Here is a 19,589-nt window from a genome sequence, read left to right as displayed (position 1 = left end):
GTCTCCTCTTCCTCACAGGGATTAAAGTCCAGTGCACAATCTAATCTCACCAAAATACGTTGGTCTGTAGGCCTGTGAGGTAAACTATGAAAATAGAAAGAATTTGAGAGTCTTCCTAAAAATTGTTAGCTGATGTTAATAGCAAGACCTATAGAGCATCCACTCAATGCCTCGCGCTGGGTATAGCCAGACCTTTTAAAGTTGCACTTGCCTGATGAGCAGTGTAACAACCCAAGCTGGAGGGATGTGTATTCAATATATTTATTTGTTTAAATTCAGAAGACTGCAGAATCTTCCATGAGTTTACAAAGCAGCTGTGAATGCTGTAGTCAGACAGGGACAACAGGCCACTGTTCTGCCCACCTTGATTTGAACTGATAAATTTCAACCATCTTGGCAAAAACGGCTACAGGCATGAGCGTAAGTTTCGTAGATACCCTCATCTGAAGTTTCAATCAATTTTTTCTGTGGTGTCATGTGGAATGCTGGTGAAGAGATGTAAAATGCTTTGTGTTAGTACTGACCTTACAGGATGGAGATTATTTTTTAAAATATGCACACACATTTCATTTGTAAAACTCACCTTCAAGAGGACAGACAGATATTGTGCAGGAGTCTCTTTTTCAGGATTTGCTTCAATAAGCACCCGAAACACGATGAAAATTTAAAGCAGAGGTGTCATTTTTCTGGGCTAGGCGACTTTGTTTCCCATTTTTGCTCTGGTTCATGAGCAAGGGTTACCCTATGACTTCAGCATGTCCACTATGGCACTTCCCTTCAGGAGCGGGTTGTGTTTTTTTAAAACTTCGGATATTTTAATTACTTACCAAGCGATAACTAGTTAGGCTGGAGATTCTTCCAATCCATTACACTTCTTCAAGTTTATCCCGATCTATTTCTTCAAACAGAAACTTGCTGACAACCTACTTAGTGTCCAGTGAAATACCTTACATAAAGTTGTGGAAGATTTGCTACTAATGTATTTAGATGACAGGAAAAACAGCAAAATGGATTACTGTGTTTAAAATAAGTTTGTGCTGCCACAGCTCTACTTATATCCCATTTTGAAAGGCTTTTAGTAATTACGAATATATACACCATTCTAAAGAAGAAACTGTGTAAATACAGATATTATTAAATTTCCTATGAAACATAAAATTGATCCACTTCCTGAATATACTTTTATTATTGCACCTGGGCACTGCATTCTTTAATAATAATAAAAGAAATCCAGTTCTTGTCCATGTGCACAGAGCAAGTAAAAATTTTCCCAGTATCATTATGGTCCATCTTACTCAGTCTTGTACAATAATCCAGTTTTTGTAAGAGCAAACTAATGATGCCAATTCATTTGCATTTCAACTAAGCATATTTAAGTGGCTTGACCTGAAATATTCCCTTCAAAGACTATATAATAATTTATTTCACTGGACATGGTATTCCTTACTTTTCAAAGAATCTGAGAATTATAATTCCACCCATTCTCAGAAGACAACAAGGATTAACCACTGTGTTAGAAAATCTCCACATTTTTATTGGTATCTTTCCATATTTGTAAGTCCATATATATATATGCACAATTAAAAAGAAAAAGCAACAGCAAATTACAGTGACACTGTAAAAATAATAAACTTTTTAAATAAAGGCCTCCCTACTGCTTTCTGTCTGACTGTACTCATGAGGACACACCCCTATGCAAATCTGTGAAAATCACAGAATCACAGACTGTTAGGGATTGGAAGGGACCTCGAAAGATCATCTAGTCCAATCCCCCTGCCAGAGCAGCAACACTTAGATGAGGCTACACAGGAATATGTCCAGGCAGGATTTGAATGTCTCCAGAGGAGACTCCACAACCTCCCTGGGCAGCCTGTTCCAGTGCTCTGTCACCCTCACTGAGTTGTTTCTTCTCAAATTTAAGTGGAACCTTTTGTGTTCCAGTCTGTACCCATTGCCCCTTGTCCTGTCATTGGGTGTCACTGAGAAGAGCCTGGCTCCATCCTCGTGACACTCACCCTTTATATATTTGTAAACATGCATGAGGTCACCCCTCAGCCTCCTCTTCTCCAAACTAATGAGACCCAGCCCCCTCAGCCTTCCTCATAAGGGAGATGCTCCACTCCCTTAATCATCTTCGTTGCCCTGCGCTGGACTCTCTCCAGCAGTTCCCTCATGATGGAAAAAATGATAGTTCGGTTATTTAGTCTTTGCCTTTATTTGCTCTACTTGCTCCTGATTTCACGCATTTCTTTAATGTGGCAGTGAAGTAGTGTCCAATTCATTTGGTATCACGAAAGCAAATTGACTTCATAATATTAATCCATTGACAAATTTATCTACTACAAAATTTTTTTTTTTTTTTTAAAGGAAGGATGTTTCCAAAGGAAATCTCACACTATCAATCTCTTCTCTGACTTTCCCTCATGAATGAGAAACAATTCGAGTGTTTGTTGTTGTTGCTTGAGTCTTGGACCACAAAAATTCCCTCAGCTTACCCTGAATCTCCATTGTCATGGTTCTTCAGTAAATTTAACTATCTTGACTTATTTTTGACTTTATGTTACATAGCTTTGATACTAAGGGACTAAAATCCATGCACATTCCCGCCTCTTCCAGTTCAGTGGAGAATTTCCAGGGAAGAAAGATATAAACTTATTTTGTGCTCTTCTGCATGACAGCTCATTTTAGAATGGTCTTCATACTGTAATCCCATCAGGCTAAACACATTATGAATTCTCTTTCCACACTTTAATACTCCTAATATCACAAGTTTTAATGCAATCCATTTTTAGCTTGTAATCTAATGACCATTTGTCACATCAGAAAAAAAAAAACCACAAACCAAACCAACCCACAACAGTACTTGCTACATCAGCCAATAACAACAACATTTTTTTCTTTAGGTTCTTTATTTAAAATCAATTTATATATCAGTTAATTTCAGCCATATGAAACTGTTCTCTGATAAAACCCAACTATATTGGAATGGTACACTCTTAAGCTACTTTTCTTTAAGAAAATAATACAACTATGGCCCACAAATTATGACAAAGTTTAAAAGGAAGTCTCTCTTTCTTTACTATGTAATGAAGACAAGTTCATAAGAGTACATGACAAGCTATAGAAAATTCAGGAAAAAATACAGAAAAATAAAAGCTCCCTATGGATTTTGCCTTAAGTCAAAAATTCTTTACTGGAAATAAAACATTAATAAATGGCTTTATACAAATAAATACATATTTTAATAGGTGATATGTGTCTGATACATGAATTCTTCCTGTTTCAAAATTTCAAACTATGCAAAAGGTCAAAATGACGGGCTATACTGGCCAAAGGTTGGTTACAAGAGTCTTTATTTTGCAAACTATACAGAAACAGTAAAAAAGAAAATGCATTATACTTTTTAATATTACATAGGATAAACATTAAATTTAGTATTTAATTTGTAGAAACTAATACAAATAGGGAACTGATTTTCCTTTCAATTAACGATGGGAAACCAGTGATCCGATTTTGAAATTATACAACCTGTAGTATTACATTATACAGGTCACATCAATTTTATTGTGGGCAGAAAGTATTAGATATGATATGAACAAAAATGGTGGAGTCCCAAAATGTCTACACAATTAACATGCTAACATAAATACAGTGATTAAAGTAATTTTCTCTACAATCAAATCTGATGTGCTACCCTACACAATAATTATAATCTATTCCACATGGTAATTACAGAACAATAGGAAAAAAATTAAAATAACCCACTTTCCTCATTCCAGCAGCAGTACCTATACTGGCATTAATTTGGTAACTGGGTGTGCTTAGCTATTGCCTAACATCCTATATTGGTATGAATGCTAAAACCTCTCTATTTCTATTTTGCAAGGCACCTTTACAATACGTTCTCTAAGTTTCTGCACTAGTAACAGAAAACAACAGTAATTAGGACAAAGATGCAAAACTATTTCCTGAATTAAGAAAATAAAAAGTATCATTGTACATTTATTAAAAACTACCTTTGAGCAAGTGCCAATACTCTGAAATACAGTAATGTATAAAGATAACATAATTTTAAGCAAATTTTTTACCCCATGTAAAATATTTGACACTAATCTGATTAGACAGAAACACATAGAAACAACAAAGGATGAAGCAATGTTTGAGTAAATAATGATAAAGCCTATACAACCTTGACATGAAGGAAAAAACAAATAAGGAAGGACAAATAAACTTTAGAATTACAGAATTGGTGCTTGTCCATGCTACTGCTTTTGAAAGTCCTTTTAATAATCTAGTCATTTACTAATAAAAAACATAACTGCAAACGCAAAGGAGGACTTCGCTTTATATCTTCCTCCTAATATTTTTTCTCCACACCTTTGGTTAATTAAAGGCTGGTGAGATGCTACTTGTGCACCAATGGTTTTCTACTGTAACACATTTTTGATTTATTAAATGGACAATTTGCAAAGCCCGCAAGGCCTAAAGCAATGACAGAATTAAATTTACAGTATGTGTTCTGAAGAGGACATGCACAGTTCCCAGTAAGGGCAAATATCTTTTTACCAGACTTAAAGATACTGGTTATCTTTAGAGTGTATTTTGCACATTTTAATTTTCAGTAGGACATAACATTTCTTTCCTCAGGCTAGACTTCCAATATATTTTCTTCAGCGCACAGGAGTTTAAAAACTCAAAACCACATAACATAATTATTCTTATTTAAACAAAAAAAGTCTATGACTCCAGCTGCAATGTTTGAAACAATAATACAAAATATACATTTTTGTTAGAATCCTTTTGATCTCAGAGAGCAAAGAGTGAATTTTAGAAAGGTACAATTCATGGACCACCTACTATCATCAAATATATGCACCGTGATCATCGTCGTCATCAACATCATCATCTCCTTCGTCTTCATCATCATCTTCAATTTCATCTTCATCATTCATTATTTCATCTTCGTCATCTTCATCATCTCTCCATTCATGGAAATCACCAGAAGCAAAATCACCTGAAGTCTCTAAATCGATAGCTAAAAAGGTATTATAGATATAGAAAAGATACAGAATATACACTACATATACATAGTATAATATACCTAAGTACACCAGAACATTTCGTTTCAGGACAACTACTTATTTTAATCTACACAGTGTGGTGTAGAAATAAAACATAAATAACAGGAAAATTATTTTGTCTTAAAAGAAAACCATTTCAGTAGGGATTAATTTCTCAATGTTAACAAAAGGAGACAAATTTTACAGATTTGTAGAACTACAACGAGTGCCAGGAACAACTGAAAAAGATTTAAGTACAATTTACAGACGATAATAAGGACTGCTGATAATATACTCTGCCTATTGTTCAGTTCTTACACATTATCTTTAACTATCTAGAACTGTCCCTTTGTCTAGGAAGAATGCTGGATTAGATGGACAATATGCTTGAACTTGTATGTCAGATATTGTGCTAAATTTACACTTGCTTTCAGGCTATGCAAAAGAAGTGGAAAGGAGTAATGCAAGAATCTTGTTTTAAAAAAAGAAAAAAACATATTGCCATTTTTTATATCTGGACATCAAACAAAGGTGACATGGGAGTTATTGGAAGAAGTGGCATAGTGCTGCAGGGAAGGGAAAAATAAGGGAAGATGTTGTGTGTTGGGAACTTTCAGCAATTCCCTACAACATAAGCTGAAAAAAAAGTCAAATTGAATTCACTAGCATGCTGATTACCCAAAGGGATTTCATCAAGCATTTTCAGGCTTGTCTAATGCTGTTCTAGATAATTAATTTTCCCGAGGTTTATATACACTATGCCAAACACATATATGAGGTCTGACATAGTGATTATCTGACATAGTGACAGCTGCAAAAAAATGAAGTAATAACAATAATAATTATAATTTATTATTTTTTGTTTCAAAATCCACGTAGTTGGGTCTCATGTACATCTGTTCTTATTGAAGAAATTTTATCTGGCTGGTAATCAAAGGGAATAACACCTCTAAACCAAATACCACAAAAGGTTCTTAACTTACCACATTCTGCTGCACCGTTTGTTCTGGATCCCGTTACCTCATTACCGTATCTGTCAACACACCAGCACTGCCCAACACTTCCATGGCACTGATTTGGTTTGTAATACCCATCTTCGTCACATAAGGGGATGTACTGCCCTGTGATATATCGATATTGAGTAAGAATATTAAAACCCGCTTCTTGGTCAATGTAGCAATTACAGCAGAAAGTAACTGCCCTTTGCTGTTTCCTCATTCCAGACTCAACACTGAGTGGTTTACTATTACTAAGTTCAGTTAAGCTGAAGTTGACTGAATATATCAAATATGGGAGGGTAAAAAAACCACATCCCTCTTAGACTGATTTCAAGAAATAAAGTGGCTTATCTTCCTTTAAATTTTTCATTTATCCTGAGATACATATTCCTTACTGCCTGAACATCTCAGTCAAGATCTTCGCTGTATTCTTGGGAAAAGGTTCAAATGTAGAAACCAACCCTGAACAGGATGTTCTATAATCTGTGGAGTACAAACAAGTCTGAATAATAAGGGTCAGGCTTCCTGGACTAAAAAACTATCTGCTACAAGGCTCAGGAGGTATTTTTATTTAATATATATTTTACAATCCTTTGAGTTACCTACTAATATTTAGTTACCCCACCTTAAAGACAAATGCAGTGTAACACACCAATTTTATCAGTGACACATGTAAAAAAAGAACGTTAAATTTGCATTTCTATGCAAAATACTAAGGCAAATTAGGCTCTAGGCTGAAAGGGTTCACCACCAAGAGTATAAGAGACACAACAGGGGCTTATTTTGTGAGGCAGTGACTTGCCTAAGGCTGAATAATTCACTGTTTTTCATTTGGAACAAACTGAGACTTTTTCAAATAAATATATAATGCAGACGAACAACAATGAACAAAACATTCATATAAAAGCATTTTGAAGCATAGAGTTGTTGTTAGAAACCATCCTTAGCATAAATACAGTTCTGACTACTTTCAGCCAAGCCTTTTATTGTACCTTTTATACAGTGACTAACAGTAAAACAAAGATTTTACATTTCAGTAATATTGGCACAGTAGAAACTGATTCACAACAGAGATTTCAATTACTTAAAGAGTATTACAGGTAAAGGATGAGCAGAGATACTAATTTAGGTGTGCCTTAGACTGTCCTCTCTATAACTATAAAAATGTACCTTCTATTAGGGTAATAAAACAAACGTAATATCTTTTGGTAGGTACGGTAATAAAACTAAGTTTAGTAGCTTTCAAAAATTTCATAAATTTTGTTGCTAGAATTTACTTCAGTCTATCTTTGTTGGATTAATATTGATTTTATGTTGCTTTTTCACTAGGGTTATTTATGTAAGCAATAAAACCCTCAAAAAATGATCTATGGCTCACCTAGCAGCTTCTTTCCTCCTTGCTGCTTCTGAATGTTGCTGAGTTCTGTCTGGCAGGGCGGGTCTGAAATGACATAAAAAATGTTAAACAGATTACACTGTATCTAGGAAAGAAAGCATATGGCTAAGTTTTCACAGCTTGCTACCTTCTAAGGTAACTCTTAACTACTGATCTTAACAAACACACACATCCTGCATTAAGCACACTACAGCTCCAGAATTATGAATTAGAGCAGCACCATGGATTTGTGCAGAAGGTCACCCTCAGCAAACCCAACTGTAAGTGAGCAATGTTAGACTAAAATAGTAACTTTATCACGCCCTATTTTATCAGTCTACAGAAATGAGAGTGTAACTGTGAAGTTTGCCTCAAGTATTGGTCAGAAACAGTATGACTCTTTTAAGTCTTTCCCTTTTGTCCTTGTTAGAAGTCATGTCCAAGTTTTGCATTTCACGTACTACACTAAGAAAACAAGAACCTTCTCCACTGAAGTCTGCAAGATTGTGATTCTGTTGCAACAGTTTAAGACTGAATCCCACGGGTGCAAAGTCCCATATTTAGCAAACTAAGTGAAACTCAGTGGCCAAACTTCGATGGCTCTATGAGGCAGAACAGGTATTAAAATTAAGTTTTCCATTCTTCAGAGTTATGACTTACTCCTCTTCTGAATAATTTAATTTTCTGCTGTCTATAAAAGCAAGTCACAGTATGCCCCGTGAATGGGAAGGTAATAAGACGTGAATGTGTATACTTTGCTGTCTTTGATTCTTTCACTTATTCAACAGTAAAGTACTAATCTCTGAACACTGATAATGCATACGTTAGACTGTTAGAACAAAGGCATTTCTCATTCTGAATCAGTAGTAGTATTACTGAGTTTACTCACATATCTTTAGCTTATCCCATTCCCAGACAATATTCTGATAAATCTCACTAACATCTTGCATTCAGTGAAGATTAAATGCATTTTCCATTTTAGTATACTTACTATTTAGAACACATTTGCCATGCAATTAACTCAAGGCTCCCTTCTGATATATAATGAAACTATATTTTTACATGCAAACAGAAAAAAAAAAAATCTTCTGAGCTAATTTAAAAATGAGTAAGACTGGCCTAGCTTATTGATGACGCACATACTTAGACCAGAACCCGGTCACTGCGCAGGGCAATGGGTAGGCAAAAATCACCTGAGAGGTGATAGTCCAAAGCAGCCTTTCCTGAATTCCTTCTGAAGGAAGACAAGAGTGCCCACTCTTTAGACAGCTCAGAGCAGCACAAGATGTATAAAAGATTGCAGGAATGGCAAGAATATATTATGACACATGGAAGTGCTTTTCTTGTGGAAATGTTCAAACTCTGGTGACAAATGGCTACGTGAAAATCAAAAACATCTTTCTGGCAAACACAGAACCTTTTGGCTGACATAGCCTAGATAACACTAGTAGGCCTTTTGTTTATTCATGAGTTCTTACCTAACAGAGTAAAGAGAAACTGGAAGATGATAATAACCCCTTACTGATTAGCATGTTCTTTAAAATTTCTCTTGACTCTACATTTTAAATGCTATTTACATATTCCATACATGTAAACATTATAAACATTTAGAGTGGCCTTGACTCTGGTGGGCCAAGTTTTCCCACTAAATCTATCATGATTCTTTTTAGAGTGAAGGCCTTAAAAGAAGGCTCTACTTTCAAAACACTGTCCACAGGAGTTTTAGTACTAGAAATAATTTTCAAGAGATGTCTTTCCAAGCAGCCAAGCAATTTTCTGTGTGTGTCCTTGCAGACCATTGGGACTTGACTTCATTGCATGGGCATTGGGTTTTAAATATTTAGTCTTTGAGTGTTTGCTGAGATTACATAAAATTTTATATCTCTTCTGGTAAGAAGTGCTTTGATGATGATCATGCTCGCTATTATGCCAGAGATGCTCATTACCTTTCAAAACTAAGGCTTCTGTCTTCCTTCTATTTAAAGAGATAAGCTCTTGTACAACATTCTGAGGATCAATTATTATTTCCAATTAATCAGCAATCTAAAAATAATAGTAATTTATGCACACAAGTACCACAGGCTAGAAGGATCTAAGATGTGATGGACTTGTCAGTGTTAGGTTCAGCTGTTTGACTCAATGATCTTGAAGGTGCTTTCCAACTTAAATGATTATTTTCTATTCTATCTTCCAAAACAGATGGGAAATATGCTGAAGAACTAGTCAAATAGGAAAAATACATGTATTTCGTTCTATGGAAAAACCCCTAAACTAGAAACACAGAGTTGTATACATGTGGAAATGTAAAAATGATGGACTAAGTCTAAAAAAAATAAATAAATATTCCTTTCTAGTGATAAACCTTTGGTGGTATAATTACAAAAAAAGGAGTACCAGCAATCAAAAGCTAACAAGGCAATATGAGAAAATTACTTACCCAAAACTCTCTTCTTCTCAGACGCTAGGTCTTCAAGATTCACACTTAAACTTTGCCTCTCAGGATAAAAGCAGCAAAAACTCTTAAAAATACTAAATCATTCTGGTGTTGAAAACTGTCAAAGAGAATGGCAGGCTAGAAGTTCTACCAATTCCTTTCGGTCCACAGCATATCCTTTTTCCTCTCTCCTCAAACCATAATGCTTCCCTCTTTATTTTCCAGTTAGTTCCTGAGTTTGGAAAAGCTTTCTTTTAGATTTCTGAACTTTTTTCAATAAAAAAAACAGTGGTGCTGGACAACTTTGGGGAGTCTTGAGCCAAGAAGAAAAAAATCCTTTACAAAATTCAGTGTGGTGGCTTCCTTTGAAATAGAAATTAACTTGACATCAGTCTGTCTGATAATCTGAATACAAATAAGAGACCTAATAATCTTCATCCTTAATCTACTTCCACAGATGTAGCAGGAATAGTCTTTCTGACAACATTAGTGGATAGCTGTGAGTGATTTATGAACCACTTAACAGCAGCCATCACAGTTCTTCAGTGCTCAAAGTACTGAGTACCCCATGTTATTAATACTGGCCCTTAAGACATCAATATTCAGGTGTGTCAAGATATGCTGCAAGGCGAGTATGATTAAGCTTTGACTTCCCCAAAAAAAGGCACATTAGCAGAACAATGGGAGCAAAACTGGTATATTTGACAAAGAATGGCTAGGATTTTTAACAGCCATATATGAAGGAGCTACTACCCAGAAAGTGAGCCTCCAGCTTTCACAGATTCTCCATCTTTTTCAATTACAGAACAGCAATTTTCCATCGATGAAGTAAACAATATTTGGCAGAGTCCCTAATATTCCCATTGACTGAAGATTAGGCTGCCATATTGTGCCCCGGCTGTGCTTGTGGACAAGTATTATAACTGTTCTTGGACAACCAAGGCTTGAATTGTAGGGATTTGAGGCACAAATACTGCACTTTGAGACATCGTCCTTGGGACCTCAGTTATGTGTTAACGCACATTACGCATTCCTGCAGAACCAGCTATAAACATATTTGAAGTCCTGCAATCTTAAAAGACTGATGTAACAAATAAAAATCACAATAATTATTCTTCTGTAAGATGGACTAGTTTTAAAGTCATAAAGATGTCTTCTACCCCTGACAGAGAGAAGAGCCTGTAAGAAAAAAGCATCTAGAGAAGTGCTGGGCTAATAGGTCCACATGCAGAGGACTGCAATAAAGAAATATTTAGGTGCTAAGCATTAGTATTGCCAGCAAAACTGGGTACTCTCCTACTCTGAAGCAGTGATGCAACAAAAACAACGCTGTAATAATGATGAAGTACCAGCAGAAAGAAACTTAATCTATAAAAAGGCCAACATGGCAAGTGCCTCAGCATTTAGATAAGCACTGAAGTGTTAGGCCAGCATCAAACTATCAAAAAAATAAGTTCTGAAGATGGGCACTGAAGCACTTGCATGAACTGGAGTTGAAATTAGAGGGAAATAGCATGGATGAAGACTTGCAAAGAACACTGGTAATGTGCAGATTTTGAAGTATTGCAGAAATGTATTATAACACCTTGGATGTATCTCAGAAATAGTAAACTACACTTTAAGCAGAATAAGGCCAAGAAAAAATGCAATAAGCACCACTGAGCTATACATAATTGTTTAAGCATTATTCAAGGTGGGACAGCTACTACAGGAAGATCTTTTTCTGAGCCAGAAAGATCTGACTTAAGTATTCAAAAGAAGGTGCTTATATTGACTAAAAGCTGTGAGCAATGTGCAGTAATAGGTCTAGTGTACTGTAATGCATCACGACAGACCTCAAGCAGAAAGAAAGAATAAAGAAGAGTTGCAAGTACTCATCTGATTCTGACAGTCTGAACTGCGAAGCTAAGAACAAAGAGCAAGAGGGCTTCTCCGATAATGACGCAAGCAAATACCAGGTATTTTAAAAAATCACAGTGGAATTTCTATCCCAGTATGATACATACTGTTGACTAAATTTTGTATTCACTTTGAACATTGTTAATCAGCAGCAGTGCTGTAAAACTGTAGATGTGCCCAGAAAGCACCTACGAAGCTCAATGAATACAGAGAGCTGTCTACATGGTTTGAGGCATTCTGTTAATATCAACTCATTTTAGTAAACATCAGATGGAAGACACGAATGTCTCTACCTAGCCATATCTTTGCTCTTAATTGCAAAGGTCTAGTTAAAGGTTTTATTTAAATTGTTCAATCAAGTAAAACATAACAAATCATGAACATATTACAAGGCTTAGAATAAAACTGCAAATTATGAATAGAGAACTCAGTGGGTCACTAATACACTAGGGACTGAGAACACAGTTGTGCAAGAGCTAATGATGAGATGTAACATAAGAAGACTATATTTTTTTTTTCTTCTTACACTTTCTGAAAAGGAGAATACAGATTTTGTTGACAGTGCTAATTTGGAAGGATGGAGTGCATGTTTAATGTGCAAGGATTGCCAAAAACTGAGATTTTACCTCAATTACAATGTTGAGGATACATCTTTTTTACTATTATGTTCAAGCACACTGGGCTATTGAAAGCTCTCTATATTATGTTCAAGCACGCTGTGCTATCGAAAGCTCTCTAATCTGTTTTAAACCAGCATTTTATCACAACACCGCGGTCAAGAACGTGAAGAAACTGGCAAAAAAGGAAGAAAAGCATGGTAATGTTGGATTCTGTAATGGGGAGAATCAGTGTCACTGAAAGCTGGATCCCAGATTCTTAGCCTTCCGGGTTCCATAAATATAATTCAGCAGTATTTAGATCACTCTTTGCAATACCATCCCTGGGTTCAAACTGTACAATGACCAAGTATTTTACACAAACAGTATTTATAGGCTATAGAATGCTAAACTACTTGAAACAAATCTGTGGAAGGGCTTTCTTAATTCCCTGATTATGTTGTACATACATGGTATGAAACTATTAGAACAGCCAATTGGTAGAAGAACCCTTGACCATACAGACCACATGTTATGTGCTCTACTTTCTCTGACAATTGAGAAGAATTATGTTGCCCTCCAAAGAATAAGTGTTTATATATTAAGCTTAAATGGTTGTGGTTTTTGTTTGTTTGTTTGTTTTTATTTTAAAGACAACCAAACAAAACATGTCATGTTCTTTACTTTAAGAACTACTTCTGTGATGGGTTATTTTTAATTTATGAAATTTTTTAACAGTACACAGGTCCTTATAAAAATGAAGCCAAAATATTGTTCTACTATAAAACAAACAAGGTGTTTTGAATGTTAACTTTGGAATGTTAACTTTTAAAATATGAATTACCAAAGAAAAGAAGCCTGCTATTTAGTATGTAGCTACAGAAGTACGGATTTATTTTTGTTCAGATTTACACCTGGCAGAGGTGGCATGATAAAAGTCTCTATTTCCACAGAAATCAAGAGTCAGCCCATTTCTCTCTACTGGTAGTAGAAATTTGGACCCTGTCTGCTGTTTACCCCTTGGAAAAATCTCCCTCATGTTAGTAAGTTTCAGCCAACAGCTTGAGTAAATGATTTGATTCATGATAACTAGTCTGATTATATAATTTATGTGATTTCTCACCTAGATCTAAAATTGTTATATGATCCCCATGAATATAATGCTTATAGGTTGTGTTTATTTGTTTAACCAAATCACATCAGGGCATTAACAAGATATTCATATAGGCAGTAAAAATCAATTGATTTTAGGTCCAAATGACTAGAAACAACTTTATCCATAATGTTAATTCAATTATTTTAATAGGCTCATGAAATAGAACACTATGACACCCTAGTTTAGCAAAAAAAAATGTTTATTTTGTAATGCAGGTGAAGTAGATTGGGAAATGAATAATTTAAGTAATTTTGTTCTTCATTTTGGCCTTTTTCCTCTGTATATTTGCTGGAAATTGACATGAAAAACAATATTGCTTTAAAAGCATTAGTCACTGTTTTGCACTTTAGTTAGAATCCTTGGATTTCTAGCAAGCCTTTCCATTTAGCTTTTTCATTACTTCATTTTAGGTATTCACAATAGGTCAAAAACCTCAACACAAATTCATGGTACAGCATTTAAGAGCCTGTAGTTCACTATAATCTTCTTAATATGTTAAAAAAAAGATAAAACATTACAAAAAGGTCAGTCATATACATATGCAGGTTGTTCTCATCTTTTACCTTGCTGTCTTTGGAAGCAGTAGCACCACTCATTGTTAGATATCAAACTGTCCTTGTATGTGTCACAAGAATTGAAGAACGCTCTGGTGCATGGCTCGTTCTTGTCAAGGTAAATGCTTCCAAGTTCTGACTGGTCCAACAACAGGTCATAGTTCGTATCAAGCCTGTTAAACATCCATCCAAGGGAATCTTTACAAATTGGCAAAATACTGGTATCAAATCCTAAGAAGAAAAAAAAAATAAATCATATAGCAGGAAAGATACAGCAGGTGCTGAGTTCAGCCACTGTAAAAGAATGGGCCATCATGGAAATTGCTACTGGGTTACATAGATACAGTACATAAATGGTGTATGCTATTGAAATACTAGGTATAAGTTCTATCTCAGCTTCATTCTAAAATATAATTAAATTAACCTGCTAAAAAAATTAATCCCACCATCAGTTTCAAAGCATTTAGAAATATGAAGTTTCTTGTCAAAAATTATATGTACATACATTATGTACAGTAATAAATGATCTACAGTGATTTCCTGGAAAATAATTCTGTTGAGGAATTTTAATGATATTATAAATCAGGAGAGTGACGCTTAAGTGGTTAGCAAAGTTTACAGAACCAAGAAGATAATAAATTCCGGGTAACCTGTTGAAGTGAATTTTTTTAATTCCTATAACATATATTCAATTTTATGAAAAAGGAACATGATATTCAGTCTCAGCAATGCCTTGAAAGTTATGATCTTTTACTGTTACTTGATGTACTTCACGTCTTGGAAGAGGCCATGGAAACGATGATTGCTAAGAGCAGCCAGCATCAGACCTACTAATACAGCCTGCATCTGCCCAAATTATTGCTTGGAAAAAGGACATTCAGAAACAGGCTGATCTAGTTATACCTGTAGCCAGAGCTCAGAGCTCATGTTTGTTTTTCCTGCATCAATTGTAAAGTACAAGCAGACTTGCATATGAACATGGATGGGAAATTCAGAAACTGCCAGGCTTCTTGCCTATGTAGAAGATGTGAGCTTCATTTGATATACACACCTGTTTTTCCCTGTTCATGTGCTGTGGGTTGTACCACAGGCTTACGGTGCATGTGGCCAGATGGTTGCGTATATATCTTAACACAGAGTGAGATTTAGTGCTACTAAATGCTATTCTTCTAAAAGCTTTTATGCTAAAACTGAGCTCTGAAAAAATTATATTGGTGAATACAGCTGTAGAAAAGTTGACGTGAGAGCACACAGGAATTCCCAGTTTCTAATGCTGTTAAAATCAAGCCTATCTGCTTTCGCTGTTGTTCTAGAAACAATAAAGAAATCTGAAAAGTAATTCTATACTGCTAAAACAGATCAACTTGAATAACTGAGTAATTAGATTTAGAAATCAGTAGATTTTCCTTTAGATAGGGATGTATGTGAAAAAGTCCATGCTATGGCAGAATAACCATTTCGGAAAGGAAAAGAAGCAAACTGATAGCATCAAAAACTCTGTGGAAGTCAGATGACCACATAAAATCCCCTTCCTCAGAAATCTTAAATTAACTGTGATTTTTTTATCAGGGCAGTCTCACTTTTTCTTGCTCCTTGTTGATCTGTCACATTAAAGCAAGTAATTTCATACTTCTGAGATTTTTTTGTGTGTTTACAACAATTTAAAACCATAGCCAAGCATTCAACCAATGGACTCTTCCTTCCTCTCCAGCCCCTAATAAAACACCAAGACAAAACAACTTTTTTTTGGTGGATGAGGAAGAAAGAGAGGACCCAACGGAATGTATAAGGATATAGAGTAGATGTTTTATTCAGCTTCATCTGTAACACATACCAAACCCATTTAACAGGTGTTTCAAATCTGAAAAATTCTGAAAGGTTCTTCTACCTTAAAACATTTTGTCTACAAATTAATGTTCAGAAGGTATCTTAAAACTTCCCAGATATTTCTTTTTCTCTTGTTATTCCTGCTTTTAGCTAGAGATTCTCCTGAAAACCTTGGATTCAGAAAGGAGTCAATGTGAAACATATTGTTTCCTATCCTGCCTTTTGTGTACCTCCATGAAGGGAGGAAGTATGCCTGTGTTCACAAAATTTTTCTGAATTTGGCATTCTGGTCAGCTCACCAAACTGTAAGACAAGTTGCAGAAAAAAAGAAACCATGAGGAGACAGCTTTTAGTGAATAAGATGCCAGCTGCAAGGGAATGTAAGACAAAAGCCACTCTTCTAAAGGTGTATTCAGGGATGGAACTTGTGGGCCAAAGTAGGTAATTGTAGACAACACATCTGCATGGGGAATTTTAAGTGTAAGTTTATTGATAGAGGCACCACTTACAAGCTTGGAATAAAGTATTTTTCAATTAGCATTTGTCGTCCATGCTGGAAAAGCTCACATCATTAAGTACTCTATATTTCAGGACACTAGAAGGTAGTGTTTATCTACTTAATAAACTCTAAGAAGGAAAAGGGTAGAAAACTCTAACACCTGCTTATTTTATTTCTCTCAGTCAATTTCGAATTCTACTCTTAAATCTAAGAATACTGAAAGACCCCTCAACATTTAAAAGGCTTTATGCATCACTAAAAGAAGATTGGAATGATATTATATATCTGCAGAAGATTTTTATTCCTATTTTTTCTTGATTCCTTTAACTAGCATTAGCCTGTGAACTGAATTCATCCTCTGTTCCCATTCCCCATTTTTTCTCACTTCTATATAGCTTTTAGATATTTTTTATAAAGTGTGTCTAATAGTGATGTCCCACTGGATTTCTATCTATTACATTTGTGACAGTTGAGAGCAGAGCCTGAAACTAAAACATTTGCATTGGAGTCAGCAATGTCAGTAAAAAAACAAATTATTTTTATTACAAATCACTGACATAAACAGGAAAGCACCATAAAAATGTCACTATGTTCTAATATATTCTATAAATCCATGTAAAGTTCAATAAAACTATAGTTTAATAATTAAATATAGTGTTTGAAGTCTGATATTTATGCTATACACTTCCTAGTAAACAGGAATATATTATAACTGGCATATGAGAATTAATAAAACTACTTCAAACAATAACACTTCCTATAAGACACTTATTTTGTTATTTCCAAGCCTGAAAAATAATGTTTACATATATTAAAGCTGCCATAGACTATCTATTAAATAGCATCATATATTGGAGAAAAAGCACTGTGGCTCATGGGGTCTAGTTTTCTACTAAACAACTGGTTGATGTAATAATTCCAAAAACTAATTATGTTTTACCTTGAAAGTAGGGTTGTGGTTTTTTTTTTTGTTTGTTTGTTTCCAGAATTTGCTTCTGAAGTAGTTTGTATTTTTATTTACAGCCTGGGTATATTTGTTGTTGTTTCTAGTATTTTTCAAATTCTTTATCTTCTCTAGTATTTACAATGTTAATATTTAGAAAATCACATCTCTTCCTAGTTTTCATTTGGCTTATTTCTACCAAACCGAACTCTGTCAAGACTATCAGTCACTGCAGTATAGAGAAGTCTGAAATCCAGGTCAAATATTAGTTTAGGTGAAATAAATAAAAATGGCTAAAGTGTTTCAGAAGGAAGCCAGACACACATGGACAGTGACAGAATCAGCTTTGATCTCAAATGTAGCAGTCCACATCCCCCAGAACCGCTACACCACACAAGGATCACCATCGCAGTTCCATGTTCACATTACGAACCCCTAAGAGATTATGTTGGCAAAGTAAAACTCTTGGTTCAATTTTAAAGAATCTTTAAGGAACTGTCAAAACTTCAAATTATGAGAAGTGCCTTCTCTCTGCGATGACTTTCTTCCTCTGCTATAATACTGATAAAATAATGGAGCTGTCACTCTAGGATATGATATACTTGACAAAAAGAGTCAGGAAAGCACTTAAGTACATACCTAGAGTTTAACTTGCTAATGTGCTTTGACACATGAAGGGGGCAGCTGATACAGAACTAAGAACCACACAATCATCAGGTGACCTGGAATTAGGAAATTAATTGCCTAAATCACAGACTACATATATTATCACTTTGAGCGCCAACAAGAATGTCGTTGTTACACATTTTTTACAATTGTGACACAAAGTAAAAAGTAGAAACTAAAGGACAAAAATTAGTATAGTGGAAGAATAGTAATTTATTCTTGACAATTAACTGTCAGGACGTTATACTGAGGAGAGCAAAAATTGTTGCTGAGATGTATGAATTATGAGGAAAGAATTTATCTTTCTATTATTTTACCCACTTATTTGAAATCTATTTCCATATACCATAATGAAATGAGCTTTTATGCAGCTATTTCTGAACATTGTCTAAAACTAGTGAAAGTGAACAAAAGACATGTTTAATGTTTAGCTGAATTTCACCTAATGCATATACCGCAAGGTAACTTTATCTAGAAGAATGTGAAGTACCAGCTTAAGTTCTTTTCTTCAGCCAAAACTATCCCAAGGGATATATCACTGAGAATTACACCCCTCCTCCATGGCTTACACACCAGCATTCAAAACATTTCCTCAAAAGGAACCAACAGAAATGCTCCTGTGTTTCTGGCTATTTCTCAGGGGAGAATTTCAACTCTTCGTAAATACAGTCTTCTTTTCAAGGCAAAACTATTGTTTGCCTGCTTATTAAGCTCATAAGTAATAAATCCTTGTGTACATTGAGGAAGATAGCTTTGGACATTAAGTGGAAATCAAAACGGCATACATAGATATGGCTCACATATTGCATTATATAAAAAATGTTTATTTAAATGCCAAGAGAAATAAACTGCATGATTTGTTCCCATACCAGTACACTTGACAGTACAATACACTGAGAAATCATACAAGTGAATAAACACAGATGTACCCTGCTAGTCCTGACTACCACCCTCTAGACTATAGCTTTTACGTGTTCAGCATGCAAGCTGCATAGCAAGAAGGTTTTCACTTGTGATGGATTTGTCTAATATTTTGGCTATCAGAAAATCTTCAGTTAACAGCACCTCACTGCTGAGGCCTTCCATGCACAAGCTGGGAACAACTTTTCCTTCTTAATGTACTTTCATCAGGATAGACCTAAGCAGGAAGGGCTAAAGAGAGGACTAAGTAAACGTAAATGCTTTCTGTTGTATTTGCTGTTCATGAAAGTGCTGATCTAGGTGAGACTCATCTGGCTCCACGCTAGCCCAAGAAGGAGACAGCATTAGGCATAACATCCTCTGTCACCTGTCTAAAGTTGTAATATATTACTGCTCACCCTGTTTGCACAGATAGGAGTAGAGCCTGGGTTAGGGCAAGACTTGGGGAAAGTACTAAAGGTCTTATGATAAACCTAGGACAAATGACTCGTTTTACAACAGAAGGTACAAGGGAAAGAAAAAAAAAAAAAAAGCACAGCTGAAATGCCTATTAAACACTAGTGAAAGTTTGCATCCTGAAGTCTCTCCTTTTCCAGTTTTTTGTAGAGAATTTTATAGGGAGGTGGGAGAGAAAAAAAAAAATCAAGATGAATCTTATTGC

At 35.2% G+C, this 19,589-nt stretch overlaps 1 protein-coding gene across 2 annotated transcripts in view; it reads right to left on the bottom strand.

Annotated features, from left to right (window-relative positions):
* Positions 1–3,336: 3,336 nt before the first annotated feature.
* Positions 3,337–19,589, bottom strand: part of SPOCK3 (SPARC (osteonectin), cwcv and kazal like domains proteoglycan 3) — a 191,400-nt gene continuing 175,147 nt past the window's right edge. For both annotated transcript variants that reach the window (XM_065837650.2, XM_065837651.2), the window contains exons 8-11: positions 14,082–14,303; positions 7,437–7,499; positions 6,044–6,181; positions 3,337–5,035 (exon numbers count right to left, since the gene is read on the bottom strand). In XM_065837650.2, the coding sequence (XP_065693722.1) occupies positions 4,863–5,035; positions 6,044–6,181; positions 7,437–7,499; positions 14,082–14,303 (596 nt within the window). In that variant the 3' untranslated portion in view covers positions 3,337–4,862. The remainder of the gene's footprint in view (positions 5,036–6,043; positions 6,182–7,436; positions 7,500–14,081; positions 14,304–19,589) is intronic.

Source organism: Patagioenas fasciata, chromosome 4 (genome assembly GCF_037038585.1).
Source record: "Patagioenas fasciata isolate bPatFas1 chromosome 4, bPatFas1.hap1, whole genome shotgun sequence".
NCBI lineage: Eukaryota > Metazoa > Chordata > Aves > Columbiformes > Columbidae > Patagioenas > Patagioenas fasciata.
The sequence above is the reverse complement of the archived record's forward strand: the minus strand, read 5'-3'. Positions and strand labels throughout refer to the sequence as shown.